Genomic DNA, 26,404 nt, shown 5'->3' on the forward strand with positions numbered 1-26,404 from the left:
TACTAGTCTTTTGTTTTCTTTCTTTAATATTTCTAAAATTGTATAGGATATTGGCAACAAGTCGTCACACAAACTAAAAGACATAATGAACACAACACAGTAATAGATTATTACATAGGTATATGTACGATGATATGGCTGCTGCCCTTGGTTAACATGGCACTTGTCTGTAGTTAATCAAAGTAAAATATAAACATATACTACTGGTTATTTACAGGTGTATGTACATTACCTTGCAAGAGATCATCAGAATATTATTGCTAACTCTTAAAGTTTACAAATTTTTAAATTATACAGTCATAACTGACATACAGTGAAACCCCTTAACAAACTGGACCCTCAATAAACTAGAATTCTCTCAAAACCAAGTGTTTTTCACTTTCCCTTTTTAAATATTAGTACAGAACATGACCTCTCAAAACAGGACATCCCGTAAAAACATTTTACTTGGTCATGTGGGTGTCTGGTTTAGAGTGGTTTCACTGTATTTCCTAAGTCTCAACATAAAACAGTGGTTTCTGAACAGTTATTAGGATTAATAATGGGTATAATACAGAATGACAGAATCCCAAAGCTCCGAAGAAGACCAAATTAATGGAAATGAATATATGCCTTTCAATTATGACTGTTTTTAAAAACATTGATTTTGTGCAACAATATTCACTAACATTCCTGTTATTTCCGAGTCCACATAAACTTGCAATCTAAACTGACTAGAAATCTGTGTTAGGTAGAAAAATGTACATTTTTATAGTCTGAGAACACCTATGTAATTCATAAATGTGATCAGGTTTTCTTCCCTCAGCATGTTCGGGTGAGAGAAGGAAGGAAATGGTTTATTTAACGATGCACTCAACACATTTTATTTACGGTTATATGGCATTGGACATATGGTTTAAGACCACACAAATATCGAGGGAGGAAACCCGCTGTCCCCCCTTCATCGGCTACTTTTTTCGATTAGCAGCATGGGATATTTTATATGCATCATCCCATAGACAGGATAGCACATACCACAGCCTTTGATGTACCAGTCGTGGTGCACTGGCTGGAGCGAGAAATAGCCCTATGGGCCCACCCCAAACCGACTGTGCATCAAGCGAGTGCTTTACCACTGGGCTACGTCCTGCCCCCGGGTAAGAGAGTGCTCAGACTCAAGACCTAACTCATAACTTTCTTTTCACCTATCCTATCATTAATCATGACAGGGAAAAACCCCATAAAATTAATTTTGAAAGCAACCACAAGTTTTCAACCCCTTAAAATACCTCCCGCCCATCAGCATTACTGGAACAATCCATTTGCTGCCAATTCCAAACTTCAAATAGCTAGTTACCACAACACCAATGCATATGAATGCTCCAACTCAGGTAAAATATGGAAAATAGCACCATAGAAATATGCAACAGCGAAATAAAAAAATATTTTAAATTTACAAGATTTACAGTGTTATCAGGAACATATTGTTAAAAAAAAATTGGTCCAATGCCCTCAGTTACACCAAAAGCACAAGATATTTTAAGTTGTGCTGTTAAATGTTGGTCCAAGCTTTAATATTGCACCAAATGCAATAGTACTCCAAGGCCCTGTTTTATGAAACGATCTTAGTCCTAAGATCACCTTAAGTGTATAATGTCCTTATGCACTTGAGGTGAACTTAGTACTAAGATCGCTTAATAAAACAGGGCATAACGTCCTTATGCACTTGAGGTGAAGTTAGTACTAAGATCGCTTGATAAAACGTGGCATAACGTCCTTATGCACTTGAGGTGAACTTAGTACTAAGATCGCTTGATAAAACGGGGCATAACGTCCTTATGCATTTGAGGTGAACTTAGTACTAAGATCGCTTGATAAAACGGGGCATAACGTCCTTATGCACTTAAGGTGATCTTAGTACTAAGATCGCTTCATAAAACGTGGCATAAAGTCCTTATGCACTTAAGGTGATCTTAGTACTAAGATCGCTTCATAAAATGGGGCATAACGTCATTATGCACTTACGGTGATCTTAGTGCTAAGATTGCTTCGTAAAACAGGGAATAACGTCCTTATGCACTTAAGGTGATCTTAGTGCTAAGATCGCTTCATAAAACAGGGCATAACATCCTTAAGCACTTGAGGTGATATTAGCCCTAAGATCACTTTGTAAAATTGGGCCTTGACTCTTGATGAATAAACACAAAGTAGAGACCAAAGTTTCACAAGCCAAATTTACAATGTTCTATATTCCAAGAATGACATTCCGTTTTCACACAAATAGCCATGTTTTGCTCACTACATTTTTTTCACTACCTGTCACAGATTTGTATTTATCACTATTCTAGCTCATTATGATGTGACACACAATAAAGGAAAAGATAAAAAGGCCGCAGTCCTCTGTGACTGCAGTCATGTAGCCCATCACTTTGTTATACGTGGCTATAACTTCGGGCTTGATCCCAGACAACATCAGGGCACCTGTCATCATAGAGTTGGAATGGGGAAGCTGCACTTCCTGCAATTCAAATAACAAGTATTAAACACACAAGTCTTAAATATTGATAGATGCCATCTTAAATATGATAAATATTAAGAGCATTAAATTTATGGGTTTTTGTTAAAAATACAATTTATCAGCAATGTCAAATAAGGATTTTTTATTGAGAGGACCAATCCATATTGGGGAGGGGGGCAACTCACACTATGTATGGATGTATGCATGTATGTATGTACGTACATATGTATGTACATATGTATGGCTACACCACTGTGTCCAGTGATGCACAGCCCATCTGACAGTAGTTAAAACAGTTGGGGTTTTTATATACAAACACAAAAAATCTACATATTGACTAGTGACAAGCAAGCAATTTTATTCACTTTCTTTTTGTGTAGATCTTGTTTGTTGTTTACAGAATTTTATATCCATGAGCAGTATGTTGACATAAATCCAATACGCCACAAACCCCTCCCTCACCAAATTCTTAAATTTAAATTAAAACAATTACCTTCATGTGAATATATTGATATGAGAATATGGCAATTTCCAAGGCAGCAAATGGCAAAAATATGGACTGAAAGAAAAAAAACACGAAAAATATATTGTTAGTACAATTACAAAAGAAAAGGCTAGTTTACTTAGTATCTACTTGGCATCTAACTGGTACACGATCTAAAACATGAAAACAAAACTTGCTCTAACTACACTTATACATGTACCTAGATCACTTTTTTATATTAACAACAAAGAGTCAAGTCTGAAGATTATATCTATCAGTTTTAATAGAATACTCTGACAATACTATGATTATCAGATGAGGGGTGAGGCAGGTATTAAAAAAGTTAAAACATACACGTGCCCGCACTGTGTGTTTATAAAATGACTTATTTTAACATTTTCATTTCAACTTATTTTCGTGCTTATATCCAATTAAGGCTCAAGCACGCTGTCCTGGACACAGCTATCTGGGCTGTCTGTCCAGGCCAGTGGGTTAGTTGTTAATTGTTAGTGAGAGAGAAGTGGGTGTAATGACCTCACATCTACCCACTGAGTCGTTAAAACTCGCTCTGGGTGGGAGCCGGTACCGGGCTGCGAACCCTGTACCTACCAGCCTTATGTACAATGGCTTAACCACAAAGGCCAGTTATTTTAACAAAGTTGGCTCCGATTCAAAAGACCATAAATCTGCCAGCAATAGGAACAAAATATGATCAGTGTCAGATAGTGGTAATCAATTTTTACAAATATCCCACCAATAAAACCAAAATGTGAGACCTGTGCCATCACAAGATAATTACCTATTAATATGGATAAATATGTTGTGGTCTACTAAAAACAGTAAGACTTCAAGGAATTAAATCTCTTCTACAACAATCTGGAGTCATGTTTGTTGATTGGTTTATTTAACATTTTTATATTAACTAATCTCATGTATCTTACATAAAATTTGTCATCCAGACTTCAGGAACCTACAAGTATACCATAACAAAACATGTCATAAGGGAGGCTTGCAAAGAATATTAATTCACCTGTGCAAAATAAACAGTCATGCCTCATAGCTGGATTTATGAGTACGTGTATTCTCTAATTCTATTCAACAATTCAACTCTTTATTATACATACCTGAAAATAAAACAATCCATAGTGTAAGGGTAATATCCATCGGACAATAATGGCAAGACATATGCAGCTGCAAAATCGTGTTCGGTCTAACATTTTCAAAGATGTCTTAATGTTCTCTGAAGATTCACTTGATGAAACAGCGGTCTGACTGACACTTTTGAAATCTTCATTATTCTGTCTGGAGGCTATCAAATGTTTCAGGTGAGCAACTGTAGCATCCGATTCAATCTCACAGGTGTCATTGGCAACTTCAGGCAGCAAAGTTGGAATGTCGTTGTCAGCTGCAACTGGGACTTCGGTCTTGGTGATCTCAACAGGTTTCTTATCCTCTGAAATCAAAAAGAGTACAGATTATAATGCATGTTACTAATTCATACTTGTAAACAAAACAAATACAACATTCTGGATGTTATTAATTTTCTTTATTCTCAGGAAATGACAAAACTTTAGGCCTCTGAGAATTGACAAGTTTGAGTAAATCCATTTCATTTTGTAGAACCCATGATTACAACTATCCTAAATATAATGTGCAAACACAAAAAAGATTATGTAAAACTAACTTTTGGTGAAAGAACCTATCATTCTCAATTTGTAGAGGTCTGAATTCATGAAGTACATATGGTGAGATCTCAATCTAATTAAAATTAGCTCCACTATTACATGTGGATCTAACAGCAGCCCGTTGGCACTCATGTCCAGTTGACCTTTCATTCGACCAATCAAACCCTTACTTGCAAATTCATGCCAGTGGTTTAAAAAGAATTTGAAAACATTCAGGATTATGCCGAGGGTATACGAAATGATTCGGGTGAATTAAGAAGTATGCCGGAAATTAATTTAATTTTTTTTTTTTTTTTTTAAATTCGTTTCAAGACGGGAAAAAAAACTGTGATGGTATAGACATAAAATCTGTTTATACTAGTATACAATCCAGAGTTTACTACTGCACTCTCCCCCCGGTTTTTTCAATGTTGAAATAGACCAACAAATTCGCCTATTACATAAATAATCTCGCCCGATATTTTTAGAATTTGTATGCTACCGAATAATGCTATAAACAGGGAAGTGTAATTGGTCGATATTTGAATTGTTATTTATAGATGAAATGTCACCTGGACATGGGAGTCCACACAATACTGTTAGATCTACCAGGGTAGACCCAGTAGAACTAATTTTAATCAGATTGGTGAAATCTAACTCAGTTGCTAGATCAAACCACCTCAGTGGACCTCCTCAGATTGTTTGTTTTTTTCCAGTGCCCCATGACTGGTATATCAAAAGCTGTGGTATGTGTTGTATTGTGTGGAAAGTGCATATAAAAGATCCCTTGCTTCTAATAAAAAAATGTAGCAGGTTTTATCTTAAAGGTAGACTAAATTCCAACAAGAGCCTTATGTGTTGGAAAGATGCATACCCGGACCAACAACACATACCGACACTTTAACAAATGAGAAACGCGTAATTTTAGAATTAATAAAAAAACGTGATTATTCCTGCTAACTGGGAGCAGCCATTTTGTTTAGTTTTTGTGACGTCCGGTGGTATAGCTTGGGGCGAAGTGACGTCAGCTCAGGTCCTTCTCTATTATGCACAGTGTAAACAAATGCTCTAATTTACGACAAGGTGCTTCGCTTTCATCAACCTGACTTGTAAAACAACATAAATATTTCAAAGTTTGACATCCAAAAGCTGGTGATTAATAAACTAATGTGCTCATATATTATGGTATCATTCAAAACAAAACAAAATTTAACTTTACAAAGTACATCCTGAACTAAGGTACCAGCAGTGTACCAAGAATACTACTGGTGTTGGACTTGAATCAGTTGACATCTAAAATTATTTCATGTTCTAGCGCCTCTCACATTATACTGTAAGACCAAAACACCCTGGGTATAGGTCTGAGTCTGAAGAGTGTGTCTGGTGTATTTTGATGTCTGGGTCTGTAAATGTTACGTGTTGTCAATATAATTGACTGCGTTCATATCTTTGGATATATTATCTTCCATAAACATCAACAATAATTAGGATTATTCCACATTGCTTAATATGTATATATTTTCTGTTATTTATTAACATACACATTTGGGTGGGAAAACGTGATAACAGTCGTTTTTCTTGTAGCCAAAGTTAATCTTGATGAACTATAGTTGACGCCACTACAGATACGGTGTGTTTTGTCACATTAGATTCAATGTGTTTCATTTTGGACTGGCACCATACTTCCCAGACCCAGTGTGCCCTAAACTGCTAAAGATGCCATCATTGTCAGGTGTATGAAATTCCTGAATGACAGTTTAGTTGTCTAAAAATAGCTTGTAAGCAAAATGCATTTGAGTATACCAAAGTTTTTAATTATTTAAAACGCAGGGATCAATACCATGTCCATCGTAATCCTGCCCCAGCAGTTTTTTCATGCGCTTTTCCGAGTTTTCAATAATTTTTCGTCGTCTTGCTTCTCGATTTTGTTGAAGCGTAGCCATTTTGAAATATATATGAGTTGTTAGCCGCTTTTTCGTATCTACTAATTAATGTAAAAACTGTGCTTATTGGAAACAGACAGATCTAATACTTGCTTTTTAATTTACACAAATACATATTTTTATAAACATCTTTTTAATTCCGAATTTACGAAACTGTTTCAGAATATAAATAAAGAGATTTCGACCTTTGGCTTTTGATGAGAGATAATTTAATGGTTCCTTATTTCTGTTTGTATTGCCAGTCACAATGATAAGACGGGTCATACATTCTGAAATCAATTCAAAAACGTATTTGTTGTGGCCAGATTTTGATTTGTATTTAGTATTAAATAAATGCATTGTTTGGACAAGTTTATGTTCCTCTTTATCAGTGTTATTGTTAAGTTAACTTTGTTAAACATAATTTTAGGTTAGGCTAGATGTGTGTGAAATGGATTGGCTGAATATTTTGACTTTTAGTAGAAAAACTATTTTACAATATCAATTATTGCTTACGTTTAAATTAAATAATTTCACCCATTTATGAAGTAACAGCATGGCAGAATTGGTAAAACAGATCAACCAAAGAAAGGAAAAGATAGAAATTGCAGTGAAGACTTTTCTGTCAGGAGGTAAGAAAAAGTAGTCAGGTATGGATTTGGTGGAGGAGCGTACTCCCCTTTTTATCACTGATATTAGAGGATACTCCCCGAGTGGCTTGTGATATCATTTATCAGCACGAGTTGATAAAAGTATGAAATCCGAGGCTTGCCGAGAATTTTTATTCTTTTATCAACGAGTGCTGATACATTACAAGCTGTCTAGGGAAAATATACTCCTCCATATTAAATAAACGATTAACACGTCACATTGAATCAGAAAACCTAATAGCAGACAACCAAGCTGGCTTTAGAGAGAATAGAAGAACTACAGATAACATTTTTATCATAAAAACGCTGATTAACAAATACATGAAACAGAAAAAAGGCAAGCTTTATCTCTGTTTCATTGATTTCCACAAAGCATTCGACACTGTTTGGAGAACCGGCTTACTCCTTAAATTACTTAGACTGGGTATTGGCGGGAAATTCTTTCAGATCTTAAAAGCTATGTACAGCAAAACCAAACTAGCCGTCAAAATTAACAATCAAATAACTGACATGTTCCCATCTACAGTAGGAGTGAAACAGGGAGATAATTTAAGTCCCACTATGTTCAACATATATTTAGCCGATATGACATTCTCCATCGACTGCCACTCGCCCCACCTACTAAATGAAAGAGTGTCGCATTTATTATGGGCAGATGACCTAGTACTTTTATCAGAAACTCAACAAGGTCTACAAAAAGCGTTAGACGAACTCCACACATATAGCCAACAATGGCACTTATCAGTCAACTTAAAAAAGACAAACTCCATGGTTATACAGAAAGGAAAACCAAAACATGTAGCATATCAGTACGGCATGGAGCAAATCGAACAGACACACACATATATCTATTTGGGCTGTACCATTAACACCAATGGAAACTTGAGTACAACCAAAACAGATCTTGCAACTAAAGGATGTAAAACCCTATTCAGACTCCAAAAATCCTTTTCTGGATCACCTCCACCTCCCCAGATATATAACAAACTATTCGACACCCTAATCAAACCGATCCTTCTTTATAACTGTGAAATCTGGGGCATTGAACTAAATAATAAGATGAAAATACATGATCCTAATAAACTACTAGACATTTTAGAATCGGAACCATTCGAAAAAGTACATATAAAATTTTGCAAATTCAACTTACAGGTAGGAAGAAACACAACCAATATTGCATGTAAAAGTGAACTAGGCAGATACCCACTAATAAATGAAATAAATCAGAAAATTATAAGCTACTGGGCACATCTACAAAATCTACCTCAAGAACACACACTTCTACTTGATGCAGCTCAATACAGCAAGCTACTTGATAACAATAACAAAAACAGCTTTCACAACTACACAACAAACATGCTTAAGAAAAACTGCGTCGACATAAAACAATAACAAAAACAGCTTTCACAACTACACAACAAACATGCTTAAGAAAAACTGCGTCGACATAACAGCTATTGACACTACACCAAAAAACAAGAAAACTCTCAACAAACTAGTAACTGAAAAACTACAACACAACTACAGGCAATACTTTAAACAAAAATTAAAAGACTCCGAAAAACTGTTATATTATAAACACATAGTACGACCATATCAACTTGCCCTATACCTCGAAACATTAAATAATTGTAACCTAAGAAGACATGTAACTAAACTTAGAATATGTGCACACCGCCTCGAAATCGAAAGAGGCAGGTATCACAATATTCTCAGAAAAGACTGACTCTGCAAGCTTTGCAAAAAGGCAGTGGAAGATGAGGCGCATTTTCTCGTGGACTGCAAACAGCTAGAAACGAACAGAAGAAAATATTTTATTACACTCGCACAAGAATTCCCAATATTCCAAACACTAAATAAATACGAAAAATGTTATTATATCATCAACTGCCCTAAAACACAACTCATTACAGTCGCACAACTCTGCTCAGATTTGGACACAGCACGAACTAGCCTTCTAACTAGACCCCCTGCCACTTAATAATATTTATTTATTTTAATTAACCAAATATCGAAGAACAGACAAAAGACAATAGAACCTGTTACACTACATGTACTTTATTAAACAAGAGTTGTAGTTTAGTTTTTTTGATGTTAGCGTTTAATTTTATGTACTTTATTTTTGCTGGTCTACCAGACTATGTTTTTATTATACATATATGAACATGGAAATAAAGTTATTGTATTGTATTGTATTGTATTGTATTGTATATCACAAGACACAAGGGGGTATTTTTTTTAGCATCTATTATCATTCTTTTCATTTGCGACAATTGTAAACAATGTCAGTAATGTGGGTTGAATGCCACTATATTTGGCAGTGGTAGACTCGTTAACTAGCAGAATGACAGTGGCGTGACATCACTAATGATTGGTTTAGTGCTGAAACATACACAGTGACATAATGTATTGTGATTAAAATTTGACCAATCAAGATTATAAGAAGCGATATTAGTGATTTCCCTAGAAATTTGACAAGGCATGGTAGACCAAACACTTTTGGGGCATTTTCACCATTTCCGGGGCACTTGTTTTTCATAAAAAATACACAACAATTAATTGAAATAAACATTAATGTAATTCATGTGCTTGCTTTAATAAATTAATGACAGATCTAAAAGGCATATTTTATTAATTATTAATACCTTTTGGGGTGTTTTATAAAGGCAGTTTTAGAATTAATAGTGAAAAAGGCTTGTTTAATCTCAGGGCAGCATGGTGCTGATTAAGGCAAGATGGTGCTAGACTATGCTAAAACAAGCTAGGGAAAACACTAGATATCTTCTATGAGAATATCGCAGGCGATATCGCAAACTATAGTGCCTGATAATCATATTCCACTAGTAGAGAACACTAGACCATTGGCTATTAGATGCTATTTATGTTATAAGTAATAATGAGTTGTATATCAATAACATATCGACTGAACTAAAGCAAGTTAGATGTGCTTTGTTTAACAAAGTTGTAAAATGAAAGATGCCATTTCTGTAACAAACTGCATTCCGCTAAACATCAAAAACATGAATGTGATACTTATTACTTATGGAAAGCATATTTTACCTTTGTCAGTTACAGTATGTGAAATAAAATATATTGCAATCAGTTAACTTAAAAACAGTTCGACAAAATTGACAGTAAACAAAGCTGTAACACCATCCAGTAAACAGGAAAGTGTGTCATTAGGTTTTTAACAGCATTATGGCACATACATTTGTAAAACCCCCACCTTTTTGCGCATGCATGGTTTGTCATTTTAATTTTTTTTTACTCAAACAAATAGAAGTTTTTAAAATATGCACTGGTTGAACACTTTGATTGATATTTTTTTTAAAAGGAAAAATCAATTTTGTCAAGATTAGTCAGTTCATCTTTCCACCTCCTTCCATGATTGCTGATAACACTTGATGTCAATTCAGACAGGCAATGCGTTCATACCAGTGAATAGGTTGTAAAATATAAATTTTCTAATGAATTGATTCTTAATTAAAATAATTTATACACTCAAAATTATTTACAATTATTGTGAATGGATTTTGTATACAATTCACTACAGTAGGTGCCCAAAAATGCAGCATAACTTTTGCAAATCAAATATAATAATTGAAAAAAAGAAAGATTCTAACAACAGGGAGAATGACATTCATAAAATTAAATGATTTGGCCTTGTTGATCTGACATGTGGCATGCACTGAATGTTAATTCATCTTCCTCCGTTTTAACTAAAGGTCTACAAGTTTAATGGGCCCGATATCGGTAATTGTGAGGAATAAACAAAAAGGGTTAGTAAAATGAATGGTTTTAGAGGTTTGTAAACTTTTGTATTTAGATACTTACTTGTCTAAACTTTATTGTTAATGAAAATATTTGTAAACTGTGAAGAAAAACCTCACACATGAAAATCAAGCAGACGACGACAAATCTGATGTTGATTGTGCTAACCGTACATAAGAAAACAATTCTAACCTAATTTGAAGCCTAATGCAGTTAGTGACATTGACAATACAAGTATCTTAAGACAGAAGTGTAGGTTTCTACGTCTTACATATTCTTAAAAAAAAACTGTTTTAAAAACATTTTGAAATTTCTTTTTCATCTAAAACATATTTAGGCACTTGCTTTTACAAGATTTAATTCATTAGTCATAGAGAAAACAGTTTCAGGAACTAGTACTAATGTTTTTTAATCATTAGTGTGTACCAGCCAATCAAATTTGTTTAAATTGATGTTGGAGATTGATGTGTGATTCAAAATATCTTGCACTGTCTTCTTTTTGGATTTCCTAGAATATTATTTAATTGTGAGTGTTAGCAGGCTTTTGTGGTCAGGGGTATAATGTGTCAAGATACTGTGTAAACTGATTTAATTAGATTATGATAGTATAATTATTCTGACCACATTGTTGTTGCAAACAAGCAAACACGTGAAACAGTCATTTTCTAATCTTGAATTGAGACCCAGTGTTTTAAATCCATGACAGTATTTATCAAATGCTAAACATATATCAACATACTGTATGTATGGTACACCTCACAGGATCTCAAATAAAACTACAATTTTATTTTTGCCTATTTTTTAAAGTTATTTTTCCTATGTTATTTTTTTTTAATGAATGTATATTTAATTTTAAGCTATTCTATTTGTGGTTGATTTCTAGGTTTTACCTGAATTTAGTTAATATTAAATTATAGGTTATAGTCCTGTGTAGAACTCTTATTTCCTCATTCATATCTTTATTATACATTCTATAATACAATAAAGATTGTCTATAGATAAAGGTCACCATACACTGGAGTATCATACTGATGAGAACTATATTAATATGTGCATGTATTTAGTCTAACAGAAATGTGTTCTTGAACTAAGCTGTGTTTATGTATTACTCCTCAGGTATTGCTGGATGTTGTGCTAAGACAACAGTTGCTCCCCTTGACCGAGTGAAGATCTTACTGCAGGCACACAATCAGCACTACAAGCATTTAGGTCAGTGCTCTTTTATGTCAGGTCATAGGGTTTAATGTGCACATTCAGAACATGCTGAACAACATTTAATATATAATTACAATCGTTAAAAAGTTTCTGATGGTCGACATCATCTTAACAATGGCTGAAAACTCAGGATAGTCCCTTTAATAGTACACTCAGGTTTCATCGCCAATGACATAGGTGTTTATAGCGGAAGGAAGACAGGTGTAGGGGCAAGGGCACCATACATGGCAGGGGCTCCAATGGTTTGGCAAGTAGCAATTTAAAAAATCCCTGCAACAAAAGGGTCATCTGTGAGGATCAACACCAGTCCATGTCCATCACAACCGGTTACAGCTCTATAGTCCGAAGGTTTAACCCTAACCCTAACCCTAACCCTAGGTTCAGTAGTCCGAAGGTTCAACACTAACCCTAACCCTAGGTTCAGTAGTCCGAAGGTTCAACACTAACCCTAACCCTAGGTTCAGTAGTCCGAAGGTTCAGTAGTCTGAAGGTTCAACACTAACCCTAACCCTAGGTTCAGTAGTCCGAAGGTTCAACACTAACCCTAACCCTAGGTTCAGTAGTCCGAAGGTTCAACACTAACCCTAACCCTAGGTTCAGTAGTCCAAAGGTTCAACACTAACCCTAACCCTAGGTTCAGTAGTCCAAAGGTTCAACACTAACCCTAACCCTAGGTTCAGTAGTCCAAAGATTCAACACTAACCCTAACCCTAGGTTCAGTAGTCCAAAGGTTCAACACTAACCCTAACCCTAGGTTCAGTAGTCCAAAGGTTCAACACTAACCCTAACCCTAGGTTCAGTAGTCCAAAGGTTCAACACTAACCCTAACCCTAGGTTCAGTAGTCCAAAGGTTCAACACTAACCCTAACCCTAGGTTCAGTAGTCCAAAGGTTCAGTAGTCTGAAGGTTCAACACTAACCCTAACCCTAGGTTCAGTAGTCCGAAGGTTCAACACTAACCCTAACCCTAGGTTCAGTAGTCCGAAGGTTCAACACTAACCCTAACCCTAGGTTCAGTAGTCTGAAGGTTCAGTAGTCCAAAGGTTCAACACTAACCCTAACCCTAGGTTCAGTAGTCCGAAGGTTCAGTAGTCCAAAGGTTCAACACTAACCCTAACCCTAGGTTCAGTAGTCCGAAGGTTCAGTAGTCCAAAGGTTCAACACTAACCCTAACCCTAGGTTCAGTAGTCCGAAGGTTCAGTAGTCCAAAGGTTCAACACTAACCCTAACCCTAAGTTCAGTAGTCCGAAGGTTCAGTAGTCCGAAGGTTTACTGACCTAACACCAGACTATTGAATTTTCGGACCATTGAACCTTCAGACTATAGAGCGGTCCCCATCACAACCCACATACCTGCCACCACTTTCTTCAGAGAGCCACAACTGTTGTGTCTAGCAGTTTTTAAATCTGCATGTAGTAGTGGTAATCAAAATTTCTGATGAAACTCTTAATTCAAACTTGACCACGGAAATGCAAGCTTTGTTTTAATTAATGATTGATAGTAAAAGTATAGAAATCAATTAATTCTTGAGTATATTTTGATTAAATATGCATCAGTAACAAGTGAAAATATGTAATAAAATCATGATTCTGTACAGGAGTCATGATTGCTGTCTGGTATTTCATTTCGTACAGATGTTAAATACAGCGTATACTACTGTGCATGTAGTTTACATAAAATGACATTGTACGGGGACTGTATGTAATGTAGCAGATTTATCAGCTGATTTTTTTACAATTTGAATAGTTTATCATTGCATGTATGCATATGTGTCTTTCCAGGAGTTTTTTCCACTATTCATCAGGTGGTTGTGAAAGAAGGATTTCTCGGATTATACAAGGGTAATGGTGTTCAGATGTTGAGAATCTTCCCATACGCTGCCATACAGTTTATGTCCTATGAACAGTACAAGAAGGTAAAGCCTAATGATTAAGTTGTATATTTAAATATGCTACACATTTATGTTAAGCATTTTTAGAATATAACTGAAGCCTACTTAGAACTGAAAAAATTTATATGAATTTTTCTTTACTCAACATATATTAACAGTTTCATGCATACCAATTGTTAAAGATTTGGTGGAATCTTTATAAATTTTTAGAACATATTCCAATATTAAATTTCTCTTATTTAACAAAAGATTCCTTCAGAATGTTCCCATTGCATTAGTGTTTTGCTATTTTGCTTTGAGTCTTTAATACTGAATTTTGTACTGAGGTTGTCTGGTTTTTATTGCAGCTTATCAAGAAATACTTGTCTGAAAACACCCACGTGATCAAATTGACTGCAGGATCTCTAGCTGGTATGTGCAGACACTTTAAAGTAACAAACCCTAGTTTTTAACACAACGGTGACTGAGTGTATTTTTCACTATAAGAGTCGTTTTTGATAATTGAAATCAGACATTATTTAAATGTTATTGTTTTTCTTTTTTGATTTTATTTACTATATATTTTGAAACTTTGGGTGCTAGCTACAAATTCATTCTTATCAATGGCTGGACCCTCATTATGGTACCGGGGTGGCAACATTCTCAAAGAGAATTGCGAATACAGTACATATTCTGCTTCTCATAAGAATTTTAAAATTAGTTCTATACGTGTCTGTGATGATGTTTTCAACTCTGTGTATTTTGTTTTTATCATATTGGTTTATGTTTAGCACAGTTCCGTACACTATATCCATTCCACTGTTCAACCGTAATGTTTGTTTGTATCTTCTTGAAGATTTTGTACTTGGTGTGTTAAGTCAGTATGCATTATTGTTTTTTTCCTGAATATGACTATTTCACAGCTGTTTACACCATGTTTTGCTAATAATTTTAGAAGTTTTGTGTTGACATTTGTCATTGCTTACCTTTGTCTGACAGCTAATAGCTGATGTGTTTTTCGTGCTGGGTGTCATTAAATATTAATTCAATTAAGCTATGACCACATATACATGGATATGGATCTGATCATGCAGCAAATGCATACAGAAATGGGATGTGACAATCGGACGTAGTGTTCACATATGTACGATTATAAATGCAATACATGTACGGCAATAGGTGTTCTAAGTTAAAAGGTAAATTTTGTTTTGTTTACCAACACCACTAACAGAGCACATTGATTTATTAATCATTAATCACTGGCTATTGAATATCAAACATTTGGTCATTTCAGACTCGTAGTCTTAGAGGAAACCCGCTACCTTTTTTCCATTAGTAGCAAGGGATCTTGTATATGCATTTTCCAACAGACAGGACAGCACATATATACCTTTGACATACCAATCGCAGTATACTGGTTGGAACAGGGAAAACAGTCAGTGAATGGGTCCACTGAGGTGGATCGATCCTATGATGCATGCACCTGTACACAAATATATAAATGAAACAAAATATTTCCCTTAATGAGTAAATGGTCGGTTTTATACAGCCTCTACATAATCAAATTGTGATCAAATATATTGTCAAACACAGTGCAATCTTTTCTTGATTTTCTTGCTTTCTTTTTTTTATTCCTTCTTTCTTTCAACAATATTAATTTCTGTCCATATTTAAATAGTATAAATATATTACTGTTGTTAATGCTGTGGTATGTGTTACCTTGTCTATGGGAAAGTGCATATAAAATATCCATTGCTAGTAATGGACAAATGTAGTGGGTTTCCTCTCTAAGACTGTGTCAGAATTTCCAAATGTTTGACAGCCAATAGCTAATACATCAATGTGCTCTAGTGGTGTCGTTAAACAAAATAAACTTTTTTCAAATGAAACTAGCACGAGGGACTATACTTTCAACTTCTGGTGCACGGTTTGAAGTGCGGATACGATTTCAATCGCTATTTGGAGTGATAAACAATATTGTGTCCGTATCCGGACATACGTGAACACCTCCACTAAAAACAATAGTTAGCCATTTTTGCCGTATCCAAATCCATATTCGTGTACATGTGCACACAGTTTTAGTCAGCAGCTGGATCAGATCGGTGTGAAATTTGTAAGTGCAAAGGTGTTCAGTTTTGTAATTTTACTTGAAACACTAAATTATACCAACAGTTAAGAAAGATATATTTTCCACTTAAAGATAAAATATTTTTCTTTCAGAGTAATGAAAACTGCTCCATTATGTAGACAGTTCATTCCATGTATACATGTAGCTGTCCATGCTATAAAAATGTCATAAAACCCTCACATGAATCTTCTCTTTTTTGTTTGCCTTTAGGTTTGACTGCAGTGGTCTTTACATATCCACTGGATGTCGTGCGAGCTCGACTTGCATTCCAGGTCAAAGGTGAACACATATACCTGGGTTTGCGACACACGGTCCGGTCCATTGTCCATGTGGAGGGGGGAACTAAGGCACTGTACAGAGGCTTAGTCCCCTCTATTCTCGGAATGGCACCATACGCAGGTGAGAAAAATAGTTACTGGGATAAAAATTGAATTTGAAAATTATCTTTTGCTATTAGGTGATGTTTTTTTAACCAGTATGTAGACTGATTCATTTTATCATAATCAAACAGATTAATTTTGTAAAATGAGCTTTTTGGTAAATTTATTCTGAAATACATGTATAATCTACTGTGGGTGGAAGAAAGGAAGGAAGGAAATGTTTTATTTTTAACGACACACTCAACACATTTTATTTATGGTTATATGGCATCAGACATATGGTTAAGGACCACACAGATATAAAGAGAGGAAACCCGCTGTCGCCACTACATGGGCTGCTCTTTTCGATTAGCAGCAAGGGATCTTTTCTATACACCATCCCACAGACGGAATAGTAAATACCACATCCTTTGTTACATCAGTTGTGGAGCACTGGCTGGAACGAAAAATAGCCCATTGGAGTCACAGACGGGGATTGATCCTAAACCAACCATGCTTTCTTGCGAGTGCTTCACCACTGGGCTACGTTCCGCCCCTCTACTGTGGGTGGAAGCTGATACTGGGATGCAAGCCAGTGACTTATCCACTACACCACTGGGCTACGTTCCGCCCCTCTACTGTGGGTGGAAGCTGATACTGGGATGCAAGCCAGTGACTTATCCACTACACCACTGGGCTACGTTCCGCCCCTCTACTGTGGGTGGAAGCTGAACCTGGGATGCAAGCCAGTGACTTATCCACTACACCACTTGGCTACGTTCCGCCCCTCTACTGTGGGTGGAAGCTGATACTGGGATGCAAGCCAGTGACTTATCCACTACACCACTGGGCTACGTTCCGCCCCTCTACTGTGGGTGGAAGCTGATACTGGGATGCAAGCCAGTGACTTATCCACTACACCACTGGGCTACGTTCCGCCCCTCTACTGTGGGTGGAAGCTGATACTGGGATGCAAGCCAGTGACTTATCCACTACACCACTGGGCTACGTTCCGCCCCTCTACTGTGGGTGGAAGCTGAACCTGGGATGCAAGCCAGTGACTTATCCACTACACCACTGGGCTACGTTCCGCCCCTCTACTGTGGGTGGAAGCTGAACCTGGGATGCAAGCAAGTGACTTATCCACTACACCACTGGGCTACGTTCCTTCCCTCTACTGTGGGTGGAAGCTGATACTGGGATGCAAGCCAGTGACTTATCCACTACACCACTGGGCTACGTTCCGCCCCTCTACTGTGGGTGGAAGCTGATACTGGGATGCAAGCCAGTGACTTATCCACTACACCACTGGGCTACGTTCCGCCCCTCTACTGTGGGTGGAAGCTGATACTGGGATGCAAGCCAGTGACTTATCCACTACACCACTGGGCTACGTTCCGCCCCTCTACTGTGGGTGGAAGCTGATACTGGGATGCAAGCCAGTGACTTATCCACTACACCACTGGGCTACGTTCCGCCCCTCTACTGTGGGTGGAAGCTGATACTGGGATGCAAGCCAGTGACTTATCCACTACACCACTGGGCTACGTTCCGCCCCTCTACTGTGGGTGGAAGCTGAACTGGGATGCAAGCCAGTGACTTATCCACTACACCACTGGGCTACGTTCCGCCCCTCTACTGTGGGTGGAAGCTGATACTGGGATGCAAGCCAGTGACTTATCCACTACACCACTGGGCTACGTTCCGCCCCTCTACTGTGGGTGGAAGCTGATACTGGGATGCAAGCCAGTGACTTATCCACTACACCACTGGGCTACGTTCCACCCCTCTACTGTGGGTGGAAGCTGATACTGGGATGCAAGCCAGTGACTTATCCACTACACCACTGGGCTACGTTCCACCCCTCTACTGTGGGTGGAAGCTGATACTGGGATGCAAGCCAGTGACTTATCCACTACACCACTGGGCTACGTTCCGCCCCTCTACTGTGGGTGGAAGCTGAACCTGGGATGCAAGCCAGTGACTTATCCACTACACCACTGGGCTACGTTCCGCCCCTCTACTGTGGGTGGAAGCTGATACTGGGATGCAAGCCAGTGACTTATCCACTACACCACTGGGCTACGTTCCGCCCCTCTACTGTGGGTGGAAGCTGATACTGGGATGCAAGCCAGTGACTTATCCACTACACCACTGGGCTACGTTCCGCCCCTCTACTGTGGGTGGAAGCTGATACTGGGATGCAAGCCAGTGACTTATCCACTACACCACTGGGCTACGTTCCGCCCCTCTACTGTGGGTGGAAGCTGATACTGGGATGCAAGCCAGTGACTTATCCACTACACCACTGGGCTACGTTCCGCCCCTCTACTGTGGGTGGAAGCTGAACCTGGGATGCAAGCCAGTGACTTATCCACTACACCACTGGGCTACGTTCCGCCCCTCTACTGTGGGTGGAAGCTGATACTGGGATGCAAGCCAGTGACTTATCCACTACACCACTGGGCTACGTTCCGCCCCTCTACTGTGGGTGGAAGCTGATACTGGGATGCAAGCCAGTGACTTATCCACTACACCACTGGGCTACGTTCCGCCCCTCTACTGTGGGTGGAAGCTGATACTGGGATGCAAGCCAGTGACTTATCCACTACACCACTGGGCTACGTTCCGCCCCTCTACTGTGGGTGGAAGCTGATACTGGGATGCAAGCCAGTGACTTATCCACTACACCACTGGGCTACGTTCCGCCCCTCTACTGTGGGTGGAAGCTGATACTGGGATGCAAGCCAGTGACTTATCCACTACACCACTGGGCTACGTTCCGCCCCTCTACTGTGGGTGGAAGCTGATACTGGGATGCAAGCCAGTGACTTATCCACTACACCACTGGGCTACGTTCCGCCCCTCTACTGTGGGTGAAAGCTGATACTGGGATGCAAGCCAGTGACTTATCCACTACACCACTGGGCTACGTTCCGCCCCTCTACTGTGGGTGGAAGCTGATACTGGGATGCAAGCCAGTGACTTATCCACTACACCACTGGGCTACGTTCCGCCCCTCTACTTTGGGTGGAAGCTGATACTGGGATGCAAGCCAGTGACTTATCCACTACACCACTGGGCTACGTTCCGCCCCTCTACTGTGGGTGGAAGCTGATACTGGGATGCAAGCCAGTGACTTATCCACTACACCACTGGGCTACGTTCCGCCCCTCTACTGTGGGTGGAAGCTGATACTGGGATGCAAGCCAGTGACTTATCCACTACACCACTGGGCTACGTTCCGCCCCTCTACTGTGGGTGGAAGCTGATACTGGGATGCAAGCCAGTGACTTATCCACTACACCACTGGGCTACGTTCCGCCCCTCTACTGTGGGTGGGGATGCAAGCCAAGCTGATACTGGGATGCAAGCCAGTGACTTATCCACTACACCACTGGGCTACGTTCCGCCCCTCTACTGTGGGTGAAAGCTGATACTGGGATGCAAGCCAGTGACTTATCCACTACACCACTGGGCTACGTTCCGCCCCTCTACTGTGGGTGGAAGCTGATACTGGGATGCAAGCCAGTGACTTATCCACTACACCACTGGGCTACGTTCCGCCCCTCTACTGTGGGTGGAAGCTGATACTGGGATGCAAGCCAGTGACTTATCCACTACACCACTGATGTCTTTGATATTTAATATGTTTGTAATATTTAACATGTTTCTGATATTTAACCTGTTTAATATTTATCATGTTTTTAATATTAAACACATTTTTGGTATTTGACACTTCTTTGACATTTAACATCTTTTTCATATTTATCATCTTTTTTAACTTTAACATGTTATTTTTATCATATTTTTAATATTTAGCATTTAATATGTATAACGTTTTTGATATTAAACATGCTTTTAGTCTTTGGTATGCAATTTGTTTTTCTTGGGCGTGTTTCAGGTGTCTCGTTCTACAGCTTTGAAATGAGTAAAATATTTTGTCTTGAACACTTTCCGGACGTCCTTGGGAAGCCGTCACCTCTAAGCACTGGAGGAGTTGTTCTGATTCTTCCAGCCAAGCTCTTGTGTGGTGGAATGGCTGGGGCAGTCGCACAGACAGTGTCGTGAGTCACTTCATGGGTTAACGAGTCATAATCTTTTTGCGGATCATTTTTGGGGGATAACTCTGTTGCATTAAACAGCTTGTAAATATTAATAATGGTTTTATTATCACAAGTAGAATTTTTTTTATCTAAAATGGAGAGGATATAGTGAAATGGATATTTTCAATTTTAAAATTAATATATGCAAATTATCAAATTAAACAGTTACAATAAATCTTTTCAAGAAACCTATTTTCATTTGTAATTTATATACAATATAATACAATATAACATAATGTTAACCCAAAACCCTAATTTATATAATTTTTAGAAACCATGCTTTCAGAATATACTAATTCATGCAAAAACGGCAGTAGCTGAATATAAAACTATTGCAGTTTTATGTGAAATATTCCCCAAGTTGTATTATTTAAATGTTCTCTTTGTTGTATTCAGATATCCCCTTGATGTGGTCCGACGTCGGCTTCAGCTGTCAACAATGCTGCCTGATTCTCATAAATATGAAAGGTGAATATTTTAGTTTATTTTCCTTTTCCATGGCTTCTAGATTATGGTAGCCTCACTTCTATGGCTAGTGATAATCAATGTTGGGCTAGTAAATAAGTTCTATTGCCTTGCCCAATGGCTACTAAATAGTTTTTGGTCAAATGCTACATTTAAGTCTAATTTGTAAACACGAATATCCTGCCCACCTAACCACTGCTCCCTCCCCACTAAGCTCTATCTATAGGTGACATATCCGATTAAAAATTGTAATTATTTAAAGTAGGGCTAGTGAATTTTTAATCATGGCTAGTAAAAATGTTAAATCGCTGATCCCATGGCTAGTGAATGTTTAATCATGGCTAGTAAAAATGTTAAATCGCTGATCCCATGGCTAGTGGATTTTTTTAACAATTCTAGAAGACCTGCCTTTTCCCATCTAACATACAGGTACGTTTTCTTGAACCTCGGTAATAGTTAAGTATTTGTTTACCAACTATCAGCAGAATTAGTTTTTAGTTTTCTCTCAAGAATAGGTGAGATAATGTTAATAAATTAAAGAAAGTTGAAGATGAATAGCAGTGACTATGGTAACATAATAATGAGGGTTTTTTAATTGACAGGGTTCAGGGTCATAACTAAGTGTGTTTTTTTTGGTACTGTATTAAAAAATTTCAGTGGCCTTCTCAAGATAATATGAAATATACTTTTTAATAAATAAACCAGCAAAGTTTATGCTGAATTCCTTTTTTGGTTCTTGAACAATAATGTTCAGTAATACAAACTACCAACATCAAGTGATGTCATGACATTCTCAAATGACATTTTACGTTCATCGAGAAATGAACAAAGGCACATTGCTATGGCTGGACCAATGGGATGACTTTAAATTGTAATGAATTAATACAAATTTAATTATTTTCTTTGTAAAGAGTAATGTTTTGACAAGTATGATAGAACTTCTATGATCTGTAATGACTGTAACACAAGTTTAATTAACGAAGGAGTACTGTTTTAACTAGTACTGTAGAACTTCTATGATCTGATTAACCAAGGAGTACTGTGTTAACTAGTCCTGTAGAACGTCTATGATCTATAATGAATGTAACACAACTTTAATTAACCGAGGAGTACTGTGTTAACTAGTCCTGTAGAATGTCTATGATCTGTAGTGAATGCAACACAAATTTAAATAACCGAGGAGTACTGTGTTAACTAGTCCTGTAGAATGTCTATGATCTGTAATGAATGTAACACAACTTTAATTAACCGAGGAGTACTGTGTTAACTAGTCCTGTAGAACATCTATGATCTGTAGTGAATGCAACACAAATTTAAATAACCGAGGAGTACTGTGTTAACTAGTCCTGTAGAATGTCTATGATCTGTAATGAATGCAACACAACTTTAATTAACCGAGGAGTACTGTGTTAACTAGTCCTGTAGAACGTCTATGATCTATAATGAATGCAACACAACTTTAATCAACCGAGGAGTACTGTGTTAACTAGTCCTGTAGAACGTCTATGATCTGTAATGAATGCAACACAAATTTAAATAACCGAGGAGTACTGTGTTAACTAGTCCTGTAGAACGTCTATGATCTGTAATGAATGCAACACAAATTTAATCAACCGAGGAGTACTGTGTTAACTAGTCCTGTAGAACGTCTATGATCTGTAGTGAATGCAACACAAATTTAATCAACCGAGGAGTACTGTGTTAACTAGTCCTGTAGAACGTCTATGATCTGTAATGAATGCCACACAAATTTAATCAACCGAGGAGTACTGTGTTAACTAGTCCTATAGAATGTCTATGATCTGTAGTGACTGCAACAACCGAGGAGTACTGTGTTAACAAGTCCTGTAGAACGTCTATGATCTGTAGTGAATGTAACACAAATTTAATCAACCGAGGAGTACTGTGTTAACTAGTCTTGTAGAATGTCTATGATCAGTAGTGAATGTAACACAAATTTAATTAACCGAGGAGTACTGTGTTAACTAGTCCTGTAGAACGTCTATGATCTGTAATGAATGTAACACTGTGTTAACTAGTCTTGTAGAACGTCTATGATCTGTAGTGAATGCAACACAAATTTAATCAACCGAGGAGTACTGTGTTAACAAGTCCTGTAGAACGTCTATGATCTGTAGTGAATGCAACACAAATTTAATCAACCGAGGAGTACTGTGTTAACAAGTCCTGTAGAACGTCTATGATCTGTAGTGAATGCAACACAAATTTAATCAACCGAGGAGTACTGTGTTAACTAGTCCTGTAGAATGTCTATGATCTGTAGTGACTGCAACAACCGAGGAGTACTGTGTTAACAAGTCCTGTAGAACGTCTATGATCTGTAATGAATGTAACACTGTGTTAACTAGTCTTGTAGAACGTCTATGATCTGTAATGAATGCAAAACAAATTTAATCAACCGAGGAGTACTGTGTTAACTAGTCCTGTAGAATGTCTATGATCTGTAATGAATGTAACACAAATTTAATTAACCGAGGAGTACTGTGTTAACTAGTCCTGTAGAACGTCTATGATCTGTAGTCGTCTGTTTGTGTTTCCTTTCAGTGGTTGGATTCAGACTCTGATCGTTATCTACAAGGAGCACGGCATGTCACAGGGCCTGTACCGAGGTCTCAGTGTCAACTACATCCGCATCATGCCGATGGTGGCTGTGTCGTTCACCACATACGAGTCCATAAAGCAGATCCTGGGACTTGACACGGGTATAGACAGGTGATGGTTGCTGCACTCTAGATTGTCATCACGTCAGCTTGATGTTCATTAGGTTGTCATCAAATCTGCTTGATGTTCATTGGGCTGTCAATAAATCTGCTTGATGTTCATTGGGTTGTCATCAGGTCAGCTTTATGTTCATTGGATTGTCATCACGTCAGCTTGATGTTCATTAGGTTGTCATCAAATCTGCTTGATGTTCCTTGGGCTATCAACAAATAAGCTTGTTGTTCATTGGGTTGTTATCTAGTCAGCTTGATGTTTATTACATTGTCATCATATCAGCTTGATGTTCATTGGGTTGTAATCAGATCAACTTGATGTTCATTGGGCTGTTATCAAATTAGTTTGATGTTCATTGGGTTGTCAACAAATCAGCTTGATGTTTATTTGGTTGTCAACAAATTGGCTCGAAGTTCACTGTCTGGCTTTTCATCTAGTGCATAATTTTAAAATCTTGCATAATCAGTGGTACTGATAGTTGGTGGCCCACCCATGGCTGAACAAGTAAATTTGCTGACATGTCATAAGGATTACTATTTCAGCAACATATGAGGGCTCGAACTTAAGAATTTATCACCTACGGCAATTCAAAAAACAAACTGCCGTCGGTGAAAGGGCTGACCGACAGCAATTTTGAGTTTGCCAATGGCAATTTTTTAACTGACTTTTACAACAAATAAAGTTGACTGAAAGGTTATTTTTCTGTAAGTACATGTAGTCATATTTCTTCATTTTATGTCAATAAACTTAAGTAAAGAAGAATTTATTATAAATAGAATCATGGACTACTAGCATAAGCTAACATTTATCAGAACCTGGTGATTCTGAGACTTTCTGAAGTTGCCCAAATTTTCTGTAAATATGACATGAAAATTGTTCTATGGATGACATTAAATTGTATACAGTGTTCTCGCTGGGTGAAAATTAAAGGAGGATGGTCATGTAAAAACAACAACAAAAAAAAAAACAAGAACTCAAAAGCAAAGAAAAAAGTGAACGTTTGGTTACCGTAAAATAATAAAGAGTTTTTTAAAGTGATCTCCTACACTGTGATAACATTTTTCTGTTCTTTTTATTTCCATTTTCATTGATTGAATCGATTGCATTGATATTGCCAGATGATAAATATATTTTATTAAGAACTGCTGAATAAACAAATGGCAGTAAGTAAAAATCATCAGTTTTGACCAATTAAATCTGCAACTGAGGATAAAATATCAGACACGAGTTAGTGGACACAAAAGACAGAATGACTGTTCTGATCATGTGACAAATTTGGCACCAAATTGTTTTTGCCAAAACGATAAAAAAAAACAAAAAACATTTTGTTGCTAAAATAAAATAAACTTTTATTGTGTGTATCAAACATACAAATGGATACTAGTATGGTATACAACAGAGGCTGTTAAAAATATTGTTAAATTACGCTACGGTCAGTCGTAAAGTACTGAAGTTTTTTGTCAGTTGCACTTTTGTAAACAACGTGGCTTGTTTCCTTTGATGTCCAGTGTGCAGACTGATCGATGTTTTTCAGTGTGAAAAAAGAGTGCATTTTGAAATAACTGAGCTGGGTGTTGTATATTATAACAGGATGCTGAAAAATAAAGAGGGGCGCAGAAAAAAACAAATGGGGCTGCCAAACGTCAAAAGGGGTGGCAAAACATGAAAGCGAGGAGGCAAAATGCAGTGAGAACACTATTATTTCCATCAAGTAGTACTAACTAAACACCCAATCACAGTATTAACTCCAACCAGAATCCGAACGCTTGTGTTAAATACTGGCAGATGATGTTCATACACGTTTATATATTTTACCATCGATGAGGAGCTTTACCGATGGCAGTAATTTTTATCCGGCAGCACAAAAGTGCCATCAGTGATGCCCCCAACCAACGGAAGTTTATATATTGCCACTGTTAAGTTCGAGCCCTGACATATTTTCAAATCAATATTGGAGATGACTAGTCAAATGCAAAAGTTAAAAAAGCAAAACAACATTTATTATTGGCAATTTGGCAAATTTGGACAGAATATATTTAGCCAAATTACAATTTCAATTAGCTGTTGTCATCTGTGATATGTCTGAGTCTGCATTGAGTTGCAGTTAGGCATCTCTGTACAAGTAGTTTGGCCCAGCTCATCTGTCCATATATAGTGATCCATATTAGCCTAGCCTCTACTCTTTGACCAATCCAGCTTGGGTGACCCGCAGTTATCCATATTAGCCTAGCCTCTACCCTTTGACCAATCCAGCTTGGGTGACCCGCAGTTATCCATATTAGTCTAGCCTCTACCCTTTGACCAATCCAGCTTGGGTGACCTGCAGTTATCCATATTAGTCTAGCCTCTAACCTTGACAATCCAGCTTGGGTGACCCGCAGTTATCCATATTAGTCTAGCCTCTACCCTTTGACCAATCCAGCTTGGGTGACCCGCAGTTATCCATATTAGTCTATCCTCTACCCTTTGACCAATCCAACTTGGGTGATCCGCAGTTATCCATATTAGTCTAGCCTCTACCCTTTGACCAATCCAGCT

At 37.7% G+C, this 26,404-nt stretch overlaps 2 protein-coding genes across 2 annotated transcripts; one reads left to right on the plus strand and one right to left on the minus strand.

Moving 5' to 3' along the window:
- Positions 1-1,012: 1,012 nt before the first annotated feature.
- Positions 1,013-6,588, minus strand: LOC121379823 (calcium signal-modulating cyclophilin ligand-like). The gene is made up of 4 exons (XM_041508475.1): positions 6,486-6,588; positions 4,106-4,434; positions 2,991-3,056; positions 1,013-2,497 (listed from the first exon to the last, which is right to left on the minus strand). Exons 1-4 carry the CDS (start codon positions 6,586-6,588, stop codon positions 2,324-2,326), a joined length of 672 nt encoding a protein of 223 aa, XP_041364409.1. The 3' UTR covers positions 1,013-2,323.
- A 212-nt stretch (positions 6,589-6,800) lies between these two features.
- On the plus strand, positions 6,801-25,081 carry LOC121378268 (graves disease carrier protein-like). Its single transcript, XM_041506349.1, has 8 exons — positions 6,801-7,199; positions 12,105-12,197; positions 13,984-14,117; positions 14,441-14,504; positions 16,411-16,599; positions 20,464-20,626; positions 21,062-21,133; positions 23,696-25,081. The coding sequence occupies exons 1-8, from the start codon at positions 7,124-7,126 to the stop codon at positions 23,865-23,867; spliced, it is 963 nt and encodes a 320-aa protein (XP_041362283.1). The 5' UTR covers positions 6,801-7,123; the 3' UTR covers positions 23,868-25,081.
- Positions 25,082-26,404: the final 1,323 nt, after the last annotated feature.

Source organism: Gigantopelta aegis, chromosome 8, assembly GCF_016097555.1.
Source record: "Gigantopelta aegis isolate Gae_Host chromosome 8, Gae_host_genome, whole genome shotgun sequence".
Lineage (NCBI taxonomy): Eukaryota > Metazoa > Mollusca > Gastropoda > Neomphalida > Peltospiridae > Gigantopelta > Gigantopelta aegis.